Here is an 18,481-nt window from a genome sequence, read left to right as displayed (position 1 = left end):
AAAAAAAAAAAAAAAAAAAAAAAGAACACAGACCCTAGATCAAGCTGTGTTAGGTTCAAATCCCAGCTCTACTTCTTACTGAGACCTGGAGTAAGAGCTCAGATCTGTGCCTTCGTTAGTGTGCTGGTAAACTAGCTCTTTGTAATGTAAAAGTTAAAAGAAAAGTCCTTATTTATTTCTTTTGTGTAAATGCCCCTACCACATCTGATTTGATCAGCCTATTCTCGTTGGCTCCATCGAAACACTACATGGTTAAGTCACCACATAGACAATATGGAGACAATATAATAGTACTTTCCTTGAAGATTAAGTATATGTAAGATGTTTAATACAATGCCTAGCAAATGGTAAACATTACTTAAGGGTTACTTGCTGTTCTTATTGTATGATAACTTGGTTAATATTAGCCTTCTTATTCAGTTGACTTTGAATTCCAAAGGGCCCAGACTTACGTTTCTTTAATTTATCTTTGTCTCCCCTAAAAGGACTGCACAGTATCCGGGGCATAGTTGGCCCATACTAAACATTTAATGAATTAATAAATGCATCAATGAAAGACATTCTTATATTAAATGAAAAGAGAGATCAGTTGACTTCTAAAATTCTTTCAACATCCAAGACTCTGTGATAGAGATAGCCCAGCGGGACAGAGAGGCTCTTGAAGAGCAAGATTCTATTCCTCACAGGCTGACTTTCATGTCTATGAGATTTGGTACATGCAGAAAATCTGATTCAGACCTTTATTGTTACTATTATAGCTGTGTATATCCTGGAATCTGCTTAACCTGTGTTAAGTTTAAGCTTCCTCGTCTGAAATTCGGGATAACACCTAAATCACAGACTGTTGGGAAGCTAAATGAGGTGATGTGGGAAACTACATTATAAGCTACAAGTATACAACTGCAAAATGAGCTGGATGAGATGATCTGGAAGATTCCCTTCATCTCTAGTCTGGGCCATTTTTCCACCTTAAAGTTTCATATAGAATGAATGCCAGTGTTGGAGATTCTGTGTCTTTATTCAGTTGATCATAACTTACCTTTCAGACCTTATGCAAAGCCAAATATTCCTACAGCATCCTGAGCAACCCCAATCCGAGTGACTATGTGCTTCTGGAAGAGGTGGTGAAAGACACTACCAACAAGAAGTCTACCACACCCAAGTCCTCTCAGCGGGTCCTTCTGGATCAGGAGTGTGTGTTTCAAGCCCAAAGCAAGTGGAAAGGTGCAGGAAAATTCATCCTTAAGCTAAAGGAGCAAGTGCAGGTAAAGTTTAAAGTTATTTGTCTCTGTTCATAAGTTATACTCATAATCACACTGTAGCCAGATCTGGAAGCTGGTGAAATTTAAGAGAAAGTTCCTGAGTCAAGGAATGCAGTTAGGAGAAAATTATTTGGCTTTGTTTTCACTATATGGAAAAACATGTGGCCGAACTTGCGGTTAAGCAGTCCTAGAGGGGAGCTCCTCAGCCCTACTCTCCAAAGCTCTAGAGAGAAGAGGAAGGCGCTCTTCTGAAATAGGGTCATGTGACTGAGGAACCTGAGTTTAACCTAATACCAGTGGAAAGTTCTTTGTTCCCACAGGCATCTCGAGAAGATAAAAAGAAAGGCATTTCTTTTGCAAGTGAACTCAAGAAGCTCACCAAGTCAACTAAACAGGCCCGAGGACTTACATCACCTTCTCAGCTCTTGACCTCAGAAAGTATCCAAACCAAGGAGGAGAAACCTGTGGGTGGCCTGTCCTCCAATGACACAATGGATTACCGACAGTGACTAAGGGCAGCACGTTTAACCCAGGTATAGTTAAGTCATTGCACCATCCTGGAACAGGGCTTAACTTAAACTACTTTGTAAGGCATAATTAGTACGATGTCGTTTATCTTTTCCAACAGGAGGATGCCCCTCGAAGGCAGGTAGGCATGGGACCTTAAAACAGGAAAAGGGCTCTGAAGATATGTATAACATGATGTTCTACTGAGCACTGCCTATAAAGAAAACAGGAAAGAGGCCGGGCGCGGTGGCTCACGCCTGTAATCCCAACACTTTGGGAGGCTGAGGCAGGTGGATCACCTGAGGTCAGTTCAAGACCAGCCTGACCAACATGGCGAAACCCCGTCTCTATTAAAAATACAAAATTAGCTGAGCATGGTGGTGCATGCCTGTAATCCCAGTCACTCAGGAGGCTGAGGCAGGAGAATCACTTGAACTTGGAAGGCGAAGGTTGTGGTGAGCTGAAATCATATCATTGCACTCCAGCCTGGGCAACAGGAGCGAAACTCCGTCTCAAAAAAAAAACAAATATATATATATATATGTATGTATGCAACTGGAGCTTTTGTAATTTTAGACCTTCTTACTTTGTAGATAAGCAAAGGTCCCAAGAAGTCAACTTGCTCAAAGTACTGTGACAGCCTTATTTCATCAGACAACTGTCTTCATTATTAATAACTGACAGGAACATTCTTCAAGGCCTCTATGGATCATCCAGCTTTTATTCTTTTGGATTTCTAGTTTTATTGCTGTTTTAATTTAGGTTTGATGTAGCCTCAACAACCTCATCTCCTTCTGCCTCAATTAAACAATAATCTGGCATCCGGGATATGGTTAAAAAGAAACCAAAATAACATAACAGCCTCAATCCTAAAAATGCAATAAATTTACTGCTTGATATTCACATAAATTCATTTTATCTTAAAACAAATTATTTACATGAGACCTGAATAAAAGCATGCGAGGGAACCAATGGTTTCTCCTTTTCGCTTAGTTTCCTAATGAACCTAAGGGTTCATTAAAGCCAGCTTTTCACCTGTTCCATGGTAGTTCACAGATTTAAAATTCCCAAGATCAACAGCACAGTGAAAGCATTGCTGCTTACGTCACAGAGCTTCACCATCTGCCTTTATGACAATGAGGACCTTCTCATACAAAACTGCCAAACTGCAGAAACTCACTATTAAAGAACTCAGTGATGCCTCTTGACAGAGCCAGATTTGACTTACAACAGCCCAAAAGAAGGCCCAATACATCGAGACCATGTTTCCACATTTAAAGAGCAACTCCTAAAATAACTGGTGTCCTATATTACACTCTGCAGTGGCCAAAATTTTAAATATTGTTTTCCATATCCAGCAGTTAGTATCAAATAAATCATAGGTGTGATATTATACATGCCTCTGTAACTTCTGTAAGGAGGTGAAATTACACTAAAGCTGGCAAATTGGTCATATACTGGTCTACATATAAAGAGCCCTCTATATGCTACAAGATTACTTCTTAAGTACAGAAGAATACAACTCCATTAGAAATTTGACTTAAAAATAATATGCCTGGCCGGGCGCGGTGGCTCAAGCCTGTAATCCCAGCACTTTGGGAGGCCGAGACGGGCGGATCACGAGGTCAGGAGATCGAGACCATCCTGGCTAACACGGTGAAACCCCGTCTCTACTAAAAAATACAAAAAACTAGCCGGGCAAGGTGGCAGGCGCCTGTAGTCCCAGCTACTCGGGAGGCTGAGGCAGGAGAATGGCGTGAACCCGGGAGGCGGAGCTTGCAGTGAGCTGAGATCCAGCCACTGCACTCCAGCCTGGGCGACAGAGCCAGACTCTGTCTCAAAAAAAAAAAATAATAATAATATGCCTACTGTAATGAACATTGCTAACTGCTTATATTTTAGGAGACTAGGGGAGGGTGATTGATAGTGATTTAGATGATTGCCTTTAGATTCTATTGTCCTGTAGCAAGTATTTATTTTTTCTGACCAACGGACTCACATGACATTCTTTTTTCTTCTTCTAAGCAAGCAGATATTTAGAATCATTCTGTTGACTTCACAACTTTGCTTAAAGCTGGGGAAGGCTGGGCCGGGCGCAGTGGCTCACGCCTGTAATCCCAGCACTTTGGGAGGCCGAGGCAGGCGAATCACGAGGTCAAGAGATTGAGACCATCCTGGCCAACATGGTGAAACCCCGTCTCTACTAAAAACACAACAATTAGCTGGGCGTGGTAGTGCGTGCTGGTAGTCCCAGCTACTTGGGAAGCTGAGGCAGGAGAATCGCTTGAACCCGAGAGGCAGAGGTTGCAGTGAGCTGAGATTGCGCCACTGCACTCCAGTCTAGCGACAGAACGAGACTTCGTCTCAAGACAAAACAAAAGCTAGGGAGGCTTCTAAGTCACTGGTGCATCTATGTGAACTGACATCCCACGTTATGACCTCCTTTACAATGGTCTTTTCAAGAAAGAGCACTTGTAAAAGAAAAGAAGGGCTCATAAGAAAACAAGTTTAGGGTTTAGGGCCAGGCGCAGTGGCTCATGTCTGTAATCCCAGCACTGTGGGAGGCTGAGGTATGTGGATCACTTGAGGTCAGGAGTTCGAGACCAGCCTGGCCAACATGGTGAAGCCCCGTCTCTACCAAAAAATATAAAATTCCTGTAGTCCCAGCTATGCAGGAGGCTGAGGCAGAAGAATCACTTGAACTTTGGACCTAGACGAGAGGCAGAGAGCGAGCGAAAATAAAAGTTTAGTATTTTTGCCACTTTCTAGGAACATAGTATTTCATATTTGTTCTAAAATGATCCCTTTTAAAGTTTCAATAATCTACCAATTTTTAAATAAGAATGTATTCATCTTATTATCTGAAGTAGTAGTCGAAGGAATTCCACCTTAAAGTTGAACAGTTTATTTGAAGGTGATTTTTTTTAAAAAAGAAAACTTTCTAAAGAATGTGAAATATGTCTAAGGCAGAAATAACCTAATGTTCTACTTCCTAGAAACATCATGTTCTAACATTGTGAGTACAGACGAAACAGTCTCTTCCCCAAACCTAGCCACTAGAGCTGTGGCTGGAAAACTCTGAACCCTTGCTATACCGTAAGTGTTTCTGTTTCTTCATTTTCAATATTCTAATAAGCCTCTGTATACAACATTACAGGTGAAGATCTTTCAGCAAGAAGTTAAAGAGTGAACATGGTGGAAAAAAATATAATTTACTTATTTTCATCAGACTTAAACTGGAAATTGATGATTTCTGAACTGAAGTCTTCACACATGTGAGATCCATGCTGAGGAGAAGCAAAATGGCACAGGGCTAGTTGCCACCAACCAATTTACGGATGAATGAAGCAATGAAGCCCAGGGGACTGCCATTTTATAAATATCAGCAGTTGGAAAAATCATCACGAATTGACTTAGAGCAAGGGTCAGCAAGCTTGTCTGTAAAGGGCCAAATAGTAAATATTTTAGGGCTGGGGGCCATAAAATATGTTGCAACCACCCAATTCTGCCGTTGTAGTGCAAAAGCAGCCACAGACAACACATACATGAAGGAACGTGGCTGTATTCCAATAAAACTTTATTTATGGACACTGAAATTGGAATTTTATATATTTTTCACATGTCACAAATATTCTTGTTTTGACTTTTTTTCAACCATTTAAAAACATCAAAACTATTCTTAGTTCAGGGGCCATACAAAAACAGGTGGCAGGCTAGATTTGGCCCAAGGACCTTAATTTGCCAACACAACTAGGAGAACTGGGAACAAGGGGCACAAAGATCTGAAAACAAGAAAGGAAGTTTAGCCATACATTTTATGGCTGAGAATTAGAAGCTTTGGAGCATTTCAAGTGTAAATATGTCCTATAACGTAAGAGTCATTAAAATTCAATTTAGTTCCCGTATTGTATACCACAGTGCACTCTTCTTTAGGACTTTTACATATAGAAATAATATTGGGGTTTTCTTTTTTAAGGTTATTGCTTATTCAGTTAATGGGGTTGCTTTAAAAAAGGTTATTGCTTAATCACAGATTACTCATTTTTGGTTTTCAAAATTAGAATGATGTATAATTTAATATCTGCTGAACTGCAATGTCTTCACAAGAAACCTAACAATTTTTTAAAGCAAAAGTAGATTGAGTTGGTGTTTAAGGTAAATTTATTTATTTTACAAGGGTTGTACTGACACTGTACTTATATATTTATTATACATCGCTCTTGATATTGCCATGGATTAGAAGCATTAGTAGTTCTCAGTACTTGAAGACAAACTTCTAAAAAGAAAATATATGCTCTGAACATCTGAAATGGGCTAGACTTTGAAGTAAAATCGCTTCATTTCTGATTAACTGAAGAGCTATTGATCCAAGTCATACTTGCCATTTAATGTAAATTATTTTTAAACTTTGCTGCACAAAACCATCAAGTAAGTGTAAAGGATTCTTCATATTCTTGGTATGAAGCAAATTATGAATTTTAAAATGAAATATGTATTCCTCCAAAGTAAAACCCAAACTTTTATCTTTCCATTGGTACCTCTGAATTTTAAGACTTTTCTTCAAATTACAAAACACTAAAACTCCTAAACTTCACTTTGAGGAATTTTTTTAACCAATTATAAAAATAAAACCATCCCCATGTGTTTCCTGCATATTCTAAAAACAGAAGTGTTAAAAATACACCACACAGGCTGGGCACAGTGGCTCACGCCTGTAACTCTAGCACTTTGGGAGGCCAAGGCGGGTGGATCAGGACAGAGAACGAGGCCATCCTGGCCAACATGGTGAATCCCGATCTCGACTAAAAATACAAAAATTAGCTGGGCGTGGTGGCACGTGCCTGTAATCCCAGCTACTCGGGAGGCTGAGGCAGGAGAATCACTTGAACCTGGGAGGTGGAGGTTGCATGAGCCAACATAGCACCACTAACTCCAGCCTGGCAACAGAGCAAGACTGTCTCAAAAAAAAAAAAAAAAAAAAAAAAAAAAAAAACACCACACAGCTTTCACGTCATTGAAAGTTCTTACTGGGTCAAAGCCTTAAGGCTAGAACTACCATTTTCTTGTCAACAGAATGCAGGTTATTACAGTTTGATGTAATCTATACAATAGTATAGGTTTAAGTCAAGTAAGTCTGTAACAAATGCACAATGCTGCTCCATTTAAAAAATATTCTGGGCCGGGCGCGGTGGCTCAAGCCTGTAATCCCAGCACTTTGGGAGGCCGAGATGGGCGGATCACGAGGTCAGGAGATCAAAACCATCCTGGCTGACACGGTGAAACCTCGTCTCTACTAAAAAAATACAAAACTAGCCGGGCGAGGTGGCGGGCGCCTGTAGTCCCAGCTACTCGGGAGGCTGAGGCAGGAGAATGGTGTAAATCTGGGAGGCGGAGCTTGCAGTGAGCTGAGATCCGGCCACTGCACTCCAGCCCGGGCGACAGAGCGAGACTCCGCCTCAAAAAAAAAAAAAGAAAAAAAATTCTGGAAACACTTTTTATCAAGCCTCTATAAGTGAACATACCAGTTTGCCCTACCATGTGTTGAAAACTGAGTTACTGGTCTAAGTGGCTAGAGGTCAAATGAAAACTCTGCAGAGTAACAAGATGAAAAGACTGGTCTCTAGGTTTATCATTTGGTTCTGATGCTTTCTAAGCACCGCCCCACTGTGTATATTTTACAACATAAATCTGAGACTGAAGTTGAGACCAGATTGTTTAGCAAGTGAGAGAATCCAGCCTACTGCCTAGGTTGCATCCCAACTTAGTTGTTTATCACATTTTGAGGTGAAAGTACATACTTCATTGTATTTGAGTCTTTGTGATTATAGAAAAAACACATTGTTTTAAAATGCAAAGAGTTGGCCGGGCACAGTGGCTCATGCCTGTAATCCCTAACACTTTGGGAGGTTGAGATGGGTGGGATCACCTGAGGTCAGGAGTTCGAGGTCAACATGGTGAAACCCTGTCTCTACTAAAAATACACAAATTAGCTGGGCGTAGTGGTGGGCACCTATAATCCCAGCTATTGGGGAGGGTGAGGCAGGAGAGAACTGCCTGAACTCAAGAGGCAGAGGTTGCAGTGAGTGGAGACTACACTACTGCACTCCAGCCTGGGTGAAAGAGCAGACTCCATCTCAAAAAAAAAAAAAAAAAGAGAGTCTAGTCTACTATTACACACAAATGGCCAGCACAACCTGATGTTGGCCAAAAATATTAAAGTTTTATTTAAAGCTTTATCTGAATTACACAGCTATATTAGTATGCCAAGTAAAAGAAATTATCCTAAATAGCCACTATGACTATACTGATTACCATTTCACACTTTTTAGGCTACCAGAAATCTGGGTAGCAAACTCTTATCATTAAAGTTGATGTGCACAAGAATCTAAATATGTAAGTTGGGTTCATTACAATATTTTAAGACGTATCACTAAAAGTGAAGAGAAAGGAGCATGAATTCTGTCACTCTGTTCAGTGATGCCAAATGTGTAGGAAGTAATGATCCTATCTGGGTAGAAAGTGCTCTTTGAGGGGTAAAGCTTCTTTTCATGTCATCGTTAGCAAGTAAAAGTTATTTACAGATTCTCCAGTTGGGAGTAAATATGAAGTCTAGACTCAACAAAAGTTGAGTTATAAGTTACTTGTTTTTAATCAAACTTGCTTTCATAAAGGCCTCCCATCTCAATGGCTCTGGAGACATTGGAAGCTCATTAATGAAAGTGGGCCTTCTATGATATGTACCAATTTACCTTTTGCTAACTACATCTTCCCCTTCCTTTCTTCTGTCCTCTTCCAATATCTCTATAGACTTCTGTCCTCTGCCCAGAGACCCACAGGCCTTGCTTAATTCTGAAAAGTAATCAGGGCTTGCTTACTGGCCCAGTAAAATTGAATTAACTCTAAAACACAAAGCCCCACATCTATGCTCCCATGACAATAAAGAAGAGTAGGATTTTCCTGGCTGGTGTCTTTGATCTTATATTGGCAGCCTACAGGGAAAGTGCTCTCACGGTGAAAGTCTCTAACCCCTTTTCAGTTGCTTATATATCAGTAGTGAGGCCAGAAAAGATGTACCTGGGACCCCAAAAAAGTTAGAAAGAAAAGGGAGATTGCCTCTTACACAGAGTCTAGACTTGGGTCAATATTCCCCATGATCCACTGTTAATAATTTATGTGTTCTCTGCCATCTCTATGTATCAGCTTCCTAAAAGCAATCCTTAGCTGATGGCTATGGATTCTGACATAGGAATACCTGAAATGAGTCCCTTTGAAACACATACTAAGTCTCCATGATTACCAAGTTATTCTTTTTTTTTGAGGCAGAGTCTCACTCTGTTGCCCAGGTTGGAGTGCAGTGGTACGATCTCGGCTCACCACAACCTCCACCTCCCAGGTTCAAGCGATTCTCCTGCCTCAGCCTCCCAAGTAGCTGGGACTACAGACATGCACCACCATGTCAATTTTTTTTTTTTTAGTAGAGATGGGGTTTCACCATGTTGGCAAGGCTGGTCTTGAACTCCTGACCTTATGATCCATCTGCCTCAGCCTCCCAAAGTGCTGGGATTACAGGCGTGAGCCACCGCACCTGACCTACCTATTCTTATACATCTCTTAGATTCAAAACATACTATGCACAAGCCTGCCACCAAACAGTCCTCTGAAACCTTCCCTATTACAGATGACACAGGTCTCTAAACTTTTGACACAAGTAATTCTAACACTGAACTGGGTACTGTCGCATTTTTCAAAAGTGCTATGTGGATGATTTGACTCAACATGGAAGACTGAGGCTATGTCTTACACTCATTATTTTCCACCCCACTCTTAAGTGTCAGCATAGTGCTAAGCACACAGTAGGTGCTCATTATTTGTCTAATTAAAAAAAAAATTAAGGCTGTAGCTTAATATAGCCTCAGGATATGTGCAGGCCTGTGTGTGTGTGTGTGTGTGTGTGTGTATGTGTGTGTGTGATTACTCATAACTACATTTAGTTCTAAAAATAAAATTAATCAATATAAGCTTATGTAAGTTAATGCACAAATATATTTCCTCAAATTCACATAGGATACTCAAATATAGATGTATAAATTTGTGGTCCCACTGTGATTCTCCATATGTGTAACAAGAAAATAAAAGGCATAACACAGCTGTGAAATAGCTGATGAGTTTCTATTTTAAGCTGATTTTTCACCAGAAGTATAGTTTCTGCTGCCAAAGTAAAGTATAAATGTATTTGTATATGTTTGGAAAATAAATGATTTGTGACATGTATTGGTCACTTGTGCTCTGATGGGGATAGACCCTTTGGTTATCCACATAAATATTTATCACATTCCTGGACTTTGTTTTATATCTAAAAGGTGGACTAAAAGCAAATATTCATATGCTGAATCATACCTTTCTCATTAAATAATCAAGCCTTAAAAAATGTGACCTCAGAACCACTTTTAAAAATCATATATAATATGCTAGAAGACTAACATACACTGTTAAGCTCATATCCTCTCACTCTGCTGGAATGGTAAAGGAATTTTCTACTTTAGTTTACTTCATGCGAAAAAAGAGCTCTAAGCTCCAGAGTAAAATAACTGGCTGCTATGACTTTGAAACAGTAAGAGATCTCTTTAGTTGGACTGCTGTGCTTTTTTAAAAAATTTCTCATATCACAAGAACAGGAAGCAGAAACAAACAGCTGTTTAATTCAACTATTCACAATACAGAATATTTATAACTTAGTCACTGAAACACGCATTTCTTAGGCCACTCCTAGAATATGGGAATAGTTGTTACATAAAATACTGTTTTATTATTATGTTAATAAGAAAAAGCATTTTACCTGTTCCAAGAGGGGAAAAAAGCTCCTCATTGAGTATCCTTTGTCCCTAGAACAGAATGGTAAAGTCTTGGGCCTGGTTCTTCTACTGTAGAGCAATTCTTCCCCAGTCGCCCTCCAGGGAATGATAGAAAATGTGAAGAACTTCAGAGACTAGAATCATATTCAAATTTTCCTTGAAAGTAGCTATAATGAACACTAATACCTTTTTTAAAAGGCCAAATTAGGTAACTTCTTTAAGTGGATCATCCAGCAAAAGCCAATGAACCTGACTACAAGCTATTTTTTTCTTTTCTCAAAATCTTCATAAAATATATTAACTCAAATTTAGAATGCTTCTCATCTCCATCCACAGTATTGCAATAGAAACATTTAAAGAGTATTTAGTTATAAAAAGTAGCTAAATGTCTTCTCATGGTCTTGATTTTTCTGTGCTCTATGCCCTAATTTTAATATAGCAACTGCACTTCAGTAAGATCCAGTCCAAAGATTTTTTTAAAAAACTATAATGTACATGAAGCTTTTAAAAGGCAATATCATTAAGAAAGTAATTTCCAAATACTGGGGAGAAAAAAAAAGGCTTTGACTTCCTTGATGAAATGCCATATTCAGAATAGGGGCAGAACCCCATCCTATGCAAAGGGTCATTCTTCCTCCTCTTCCTAGCTATTCTTAGGAAGCTTTCCTTGTATAAAAAAAAAAGGTCCTAAGTTAACAACTCATCTTTATGTACATCTGCACACACAAATATGCAAGAAAGTCCACTGACTTCATTCCTCTACTGGTGTAGTGATGTTTTCAAATATTTTGTGAAATCCAGAGGCGATTCAGTAGCAACTTCACTGGAGTATCTTTTGATTAGCTGATTTAAATCTTCATTCAAAAATGAATCCCCTTGTAAAACTTTACCCTGGGAAAATATTTAAAGTATGAGTTAGAAGTTACTTATGCTATAAGCTAAAGTCAACCTGTGAACAAAGTTGAAAACGGCAACAGCTGACACCAACACATGCAACACAATGACACATGCTTGGTAAGGTCTTAGACATATCCTATATTGAATGAAACAGTTTCATGACCATCTCTGTAGAATTTCAACCTCAAATATCCATCCTATGATGAACTCCTAAACATTAAAAAAAAAAAAAAAAAAAAAAACTGCCTATAAAATAATTAAGCAAACTGGAGTTAGAGTTATTGAGATACATTGGTTTCTATCTCTTCTTTTAAAACATGAAAATATCCCATACCTTTATTTTGGGGTTTGAAGATTCAACAGGAGGATTGAATGTCATTTCTGCCATGCTATACGCTTCAAAAAGTTCAGCAGCAGATCTAAATCACAAACACAAATGTAAATATACCACCACATCTGTGTAACTCAAAAATAATTAGATTATACTCAGAGAATGATTCATTCTTAACCCATATATTAAGGTATAAGACAGTCCTGCTTTTGAAACTAACCAACCAACCCAGTCACTTAACAAATTCTAAATTCCCACGTAATGTCAACATTATTCAACTAAATCCACCTCACAGAGGTTTGGTATACATTTAGCAATACAGGCATAGACTCCAGAGAGAAAGCTAAGCTGAAGAAGTTCAGTTCAGTGTGATCAAATCCCAACCCACTGATAATGCAACTGAGTCTATCTTAGTCATGGGAGCCAGAGGACTGAAGCATGGAGTCATTCTCCACAGACTTAGAACACAGCTCAACTCTTTGCTACTGGCCTGGATAAAAAACAAGGAAAGGCCATTCAGGACAGAATACATGTCTATACCCATGGCGTGTAAATGAATCCTTAATGATTTGGAATTAGTTCACACTCTCCAAAACAGATAGGCAAGGGCCTACGAGGGTAGCAATTAGGCTCACATCCCAATACTCATTCTCCAGAAGCCCACTATGAGTCTCCTTTCTTTCTTAAGCCTTTGGGATAAGCCCATTCCTCATGCTTCTCCACAAAGGAAACATCTTTCCTTAGCAAAACTGCTAAAGAAAACATGTCATAAAATGATCATTATGAAGAGTGACAAAGAATTGTTTTCTCCTTTTTTCTTCTTTTAAAAAACAAGGCTGTTGGGGTGAAGACTGGGGACACGTGAGAAATGTGAGGAAAGAAAAAGTAAATGGCCATTTTATTTAATAAGGACAAAAGTTATCTCCACCCTACTCAGAAGGGTTCATGGAAAACTGCAGAGCTCTTGCCTCATGTAGAGGAGGCAGCAAATGACTGACTACTGTCATGTAAAATACAAGCCAATGTCACCAAACCTCCCAGTATTTCAAGAAAAGCAGGAAATGTGAATTTCAGATGAATTCTTTCAATATTTAAAAGACAGCAACTAATTCAATTTTTATCAAACTCTTGAGGCCAGAAAAATCAGCCTGGCCCAAAGGTCACCAATCTGTGATCTCTGAATTATAGAAACCAATGGGCTTGCAAAAGGAAAAACCCTACAGCAAAATATTAATTCCGGGTAATAAGTACACTGTAAGGTGCTATAGTTTGAATGTGTCCCCTCCAAAATTCAGACGCGGAAACTTAACAGTCAATGTGATGGTATTAAGAGGTGAAAGCTTTAAAAGGTGATTAAGCCATGAATGGGATTAATCCATTTATGCCTACTACTGTCCTAAGCTTTTAGGAGTTATTTATATCCTACTGCTCAAGGTCATCACCTAGGTCTGATTTTTCACACACAAAAAAATTTGCCACCTCTGGCATAAATGGGTTAAAGTCTTTATAGAAGAGGCTTCATGAACTTAAGCTGTGGCCCTGCTCCCCTTCTGTCCTGTCTGCCATGTGAGGGTGTGGGGTTCCTCCCCTCCAGAAGATGCAGCAACAAGATGCCACCTCAGAAGCAGAGAGGCGCCCTCGTCAGTCAACCAAACCTACCAGCACCCTGATCTTCAACTTCCAGCCTCCAAAATTGTGAGAAATAAATTTCGGTTCTTTTTTTTTCAGACAGAGTTTCACTCTTGTCGCCCAGGCTGGAGTGCAATGGCGAGATCTCAACTCACTGCAACCTCCGCCTCCCGGGTTCAAGCGATTCTCCTGCCTCAGCTTCCCAAGTAGCTGGGACTACAGGAACCCACCACCACGCCTGACTAATTTTTGTATTTTTAGTAGAGATGGGGTTTCACCATGTTGACCAGGCTAGTCCTAAACTCCTGACCTCAGGTGATCCACCCGCCTCGGCCTCCCAAAGTGCTGGGATTACAGGTGTGAACCACCGAGCCTGGCCCTCTGTTGTTTATAAATTACCCAGGCCTAGGCATTTTTTATGGTACCATAAATGGACTGAGGGATTTTTTATACCATTTTCTCTCTTTCTCTGTATAACTGAAGTATTTCCTGTCTGTATGCAAAAAAAGGTAAATTACTGGCTGGGCGCAGTAGCTCACGTCTGTAATCCCAGCACTATAGGAGGCCAAGGCATGTGGATTACCTGAGGTCAGGAGTTCGAGACCAGCCTGGCCAGCATGGTGAAATCCCATCTCTACAAAAATTACAAAAATTAGCCAGGCACGGTGGGGGGTGCCTGTAATCTCAGCTACTCGGGAAGCTGAGGCAGGAGAATCACTTGAACCCGGGAGGCGGAGGTTGCAGTGAACCAAGATCGCGCCATTGCACTCCAGCCTGGGTGACAGAGTGAGACTTCGTCTCAAAAAAAAAAAAAGTAACTATTATTTTCATCTTTCTGTACTTGTGAAAATTTTCTAAGTCAACAGTTCAGGGAAAAGAAGATTCTTTTAACAGGAACTTTTCCTCATCTGGGTGTGAGGTGGGTGCTGGAAGTACCCATCCAAGCTGCTTACAGGTCAGAAGGTAGTCTGCAAGGGCCAAAAAAAGAAACAGCTGCCCTTCTGGATGGCAGTGTTCCAAAGCACCTCTTTTCCTCCCTCTCCTCATTTTTTTTTTTCTCCTCTTCTTGCCCTAACAGGACCATTCAAAAAAAAAAGAGAGAGAGCAAGAAAGCAAGGAAACTTAATTTAGTTGACCTGTGTTTTATCTTCACATGAAGCACCTATAGCCATAGATTATTCACTGTTGAACCTGAGTGATGGGGGGCATATGGACATTCACTATGCCATTCTACTATCCTGTATGTGTGAAACTTTTCATGATTAAAAAAATGTTTTTCAAGTTGAATGACAGAAGAAGAAAAAAATGTTTTAAGTGATTAACAAAATCATAGCATGTTTTCTTTCAGAACAATTCAGGAATATGAAGCAAGACCAATCCAGATACCCAACTGGCACTTTACATTTTGTAATATATTACTTTATAAAACAGACGTCTCATAGTAAGTGGCTATCAGCTGAATTTTGTAGTTTTAGAATAAGGCAATGCTAAATATTACCTTCGACTCAACTCTGGTTTGAGTGCTCCAGAGCCTTCAGAAGGTGCTCCAGCGATCAGGTGGGCTGCAAATCTCTGCACTATGGGATGATAATGCCTCTGAAAGGGAAACAGGACAATCACATTTTGCACAGGTCAGTCCTTTACAAAAAAAAAACACTAGCCACAGCAAAGATTTTCTTAAATAAAATTACACAAAATTTTTTTTCATCACCTATGTATAGTATATGTAATTCATTAGAAGCACATAGCCACAGGAATACTCTTTGCTCATAGGATTAAAACACAAATCAAGTTACCAGTGAAGTAGTTTATCTTGCTTTTACAATATAAATAGAAAAATCAAAAAGCAATTCCTCTTTCCGAGTGAAAAAAGTTAATTTACAACAGGTTACCTGCCACTTCTGTTTTCTACAAGTCTCACTCTAATGTTGTCCATACTGTAGGATCACTGTATAGGTGAAACCATCTTGAAAGAGGGCTTACTAAAGTCTCCTAGGATAGGACTCAACAGAAATGTACCTGATAACGAATCCTCTGAAGAGTGTTAGGGAAAGATTTCAATAAAGGGAAAGATTTCAGTAAATCTTCCACAACCTCACCCTACAGAACTGACAGTTTTCTGCTTCCTTAGAAAATGTACCTCAACAGCTTAAAAAATAGTAAGAGCAAAGTAAAATGTAGCATACTAACACAGGAATTCTAAAAAAAGCAGCCCCAGAACAAAATATAATTAAGTACTCTGGCAATAACAACTATTTGAAGAAAAACTGGAAAACAATTGTTCACACACATCCCCCAAAAGAAAAAAAACAGGGCCACTCTTACCCGCAGAGTGTGTAGTTCCCACAAAGCAGTGTTCTGAGCATTGCAGTACTCAGGCTCATCCAGTTCAGGGAGGAAAACTCCACTTCCCTGAGATTCACTGTCAAGCAGTAGATCTGTTTTGGGGAAAGTCTGCAAAAATGTCACATAAAAAGAATTGGTTAAATTAACATTGTTAATGTAAAAGGTGTTACTGGTTTGTAGTTGTATGTGTATTTAAATTTATGGTTGTATAAGAGCTTTAGCATAAAGTCTTTACACCTAGTTTTAATAACAAACAATTTAAGTTTATATTGTAAGAACAAGAGTTGCAAAAAATATTTTATCTTTGCTAGCCTTGAAAATGTTACCTTGCAAAAGAAAACACTATTCTTTTCACCTTGCAATCCCACTTTTAGAAATCTGATAGAAATAATTACATCAGATAAATACAAAAAGATATTCACTATAGCATCATTTGTAATAGCAAAAAAAGAAATAACCTATATCAAGAGAAATAGAAAAACCAGACTGCCTACATTTGAGTATCACTTCTACCACTGACTGGCACTGCTACTCAAGACAAGACACTTAACCTCTCCAGACCTCAGTTTTCCCACATGTAAAACAGGAAGAAGAATAGTAGCTACCTCAGAGTTACGAAAATTAAATTTTTGTAAGGCATAACAGTGGAAGGCACATAGTCAAAACTATGTGTTCGTTAAGCAAAGAAATAAACCTTACATAGACATTAAAGAGATAACAGTAGTGACATTATGTGTTTACCACGATTAAAATGCTAAGATTAAAAAAGTGGTAGAATATATAGCATAATCCTCTTTCCATTAAAATACAAAGTTGTGTTGTTTCTATGTGTATGTGTTTATATATGAACTTTAAAAGACTGCTAGAAAAATACCCACCAAATGATAAATGGATACCCACCTAATGACACTCCGAGAAGCGTCAATAGGTACAAAATGCTTTTTTTCAATTTCATATAATTCTTTTGTCACCTGATTTTGTTACAAGTGTGAATTACTTCTGTAATTGAAATAATATAAAAAGGGGGAAAGACATGCATCAAACAAAAAAAAAATCACTGCATTATAAGAACTTAGCACTGTTCATTTGTGTCACTACTTACATGCATTAATATTCTGGTAGTTGCTAAAATGCCAATACTTGAATTTGGAAGAACATGAAGAGCAAGGGTACAAAGGCGTTTGATGAAGGCAAGAGCTCGCTGCTGAGAAACTTGCTTTCTGCGCTTAGTCAGCATGACATCAAGGCACTGGAGTACAATCTCAACACCTTCATTGGTAGCACCTAAAACAGCAGACATATCCTTCAGAGCTGTTCTCATTACTTTTTCATTATGCAACTGGACTGAACTTCAGATAAACCCAAGATAAACTTTTGCACCTGGCCCAAACCATTTCTCTAATCAATGAGGTAGTGCTATACTGCTAAGGAGATACAGCGGGCTATACTTACTGCATCTCCAGTCAATTCCAGAAGCTCTTTCTCCAAGTCTTACATGAGATTAAATACAGATGCATGGCACTGGCAAGTCAGCATTTTATGTACCTGTTCCTGTTTCTCATTTGTCTACAATGACTGGTCATAACATATTCTTAAAACATAAATACATATGAAAGAAACATTATCTAAACATACATACCTGCATGTAATTTGAATAGTGTTTTGTAGAGGTGTGTGTAGAATTTCATTGGATCAATATTCAGAACATCACCTTTGAAATGACAACGAACACCCATTAGGTATGTTGTAGCATTCAAAGGGAAGGCAAACGAAACTTGAGATTAAGAAAATATCTTACCTTGTCCCGAAAGAATATGAAAAGCAGTCTGGACACAGTGAAGACTTTCTTGATAGCTTAGGTCCTTAAAAAAAAAGAGGGGTGATGGGGATGGAATATTAAGAATGATAATTACCATTTATATCTTTTAAAAAGGCCTTTAAGGCCAGGAGCAATGACTCATGACTGTAATCCCAACAACTTGGGAGGCTGAGGCAAGCAGATCATTTGAGCCCAGGAGTTCAAGACCAGCTTGAGCAACATGGCAAAAACCCATCTCTACAAAAAATAGAAAAATCAGCCAGGTATGGTGCCACACACCTGTAGTCCCAGCTACTCAAGAGGCTGAAGTGGGAGGATTGCCTGAGCCCCAGGAGGTCGAGGCTGCAGTGACTTGTAGTTGCACCACTGCACTCCAGCCTGGGCAACTGAGTGAGACCCTATCTCAAAAAAGAAGAAAAAAGACCTGCATGTATGAGGTCTGCAAGTATGAGGCAGATTGACAGGGTGACTATAGTTTACAATAATCTATAATCTATTTCAAAATAGCTAGGAGGGAAGAATTTGAATGGTTGTCACATAAAGACACATATTTAAGGTGACTGATATCCCAAGTAAAATCTTTACAAACTATATTATACAAATATATTTAATTATCACATACACCCTGAAACCATGTACATCTATTATGCATCAATTAAAAAAAAAAGAAAACAGGTCAGGCAACCCTCCTGTTTAAAACTCTCCAATGCTTGAAAACGTTCTACATCTTGATTGTGGTGGTAATCATATGATCATAGGCCTTTGTCAAAATTCATAAACTGTACATCTAAAAGGGGTGAGTTTTACTGTATACAAAATATATCTCAACCTGACAAAT

The 18,481-nt window shown here is 39.0% G+C and overlaps 2 protein-coding genes across 2 annotated transcripts in view; one reads left to right on the top strand and one right to left on the bottom strand.

Moving 5' to 3' along the window:
* Window positions 1–5,365, top strand: part of PLCE1 (phospholipase C epsilon 1) — a 157,749-nt gene extending 152,384 nt beyond the window's left edge. Inside the window, exons 30-32 of the mRNA XM_017860966.1 lie at window positions 1,047–1,265; window positions 1,583–1,795; window positions 4,927–5,365. Coding sequence (XP_017716455.1) covers window positions 1,047–1,265; window positions 1,583–1,771 — 408 coding nt within the window. The 3' untranslated portion in view covers window positions 1,772–1,795; window positions 4,927–5,365. The remainder of the gene's footprint in view (window positions 1–1,046; window positions 1,266–1,582; window positions 1,796–4,926) is intronic.
* Window positions 5,366–10,442: 5,077 nt separating this feature from the next.
* The window catches only part of NOC3L (NOC3 like DNA replication regulator), a 30,099-nt gene continuing 22,060 nt past the window's right edge, over window positions 10,443–18,481 (bottom strand). The window contains exons 15-21 of the mRNA XM_017860967.1: window positions 17,623–17,686; window positions 17,464–17,535; window positions 16,927–17,108; window positions 15,804–15,932; window positions 14,977–15,074; window positions 11,853–11,937; window positions 10,443–11,512 (exon numbers count right to left, since the gene is read on the bottom strand). Of these exons, the coding sequence (XP_017716456.1) occupies window positions 11,381–11,512; window positions 11,853–11,937; window positions 14,977–15,074; window positions 15,804–15,932; window positions 16,927–17,108; window positions 17,464–17,535; window positions 17,623–17,686 (762 nt within the window). The 3' untranslated portion in view covers window positions 10,443–11,380. The remainder of the gene's footprint in view (window positions 11,513–11,852; window positions 11,938–14,976; window positions 15,075–15,803; window positions 15,933–16,926; window positions 17,109–17,463; window positions 17,536–17,622; window positions 17,687–18,481) is intronic.

This window comes from Rhinopithecus bieti, unplaced genomic scaffold, assembly GCF_001698545.2.
Source record: "Rhinopithecus bieti isolate Rb0 unplaced genomic scaffold, ASM169854v2 scaffold_57243, whole genome shotgun sequence".
Lineage (NCBI taxonomy): Eukaryota > Metazoa > Chordata > Mammalia > Primates > Cercopithecidae > Rhinopithecus > Rhinopithecus bieti.
The sequence above is the reverse complement of the archived record's forward strand: the minus strand, read 5'-3'. Positions and strand labels throughout refer to the sequence as shown.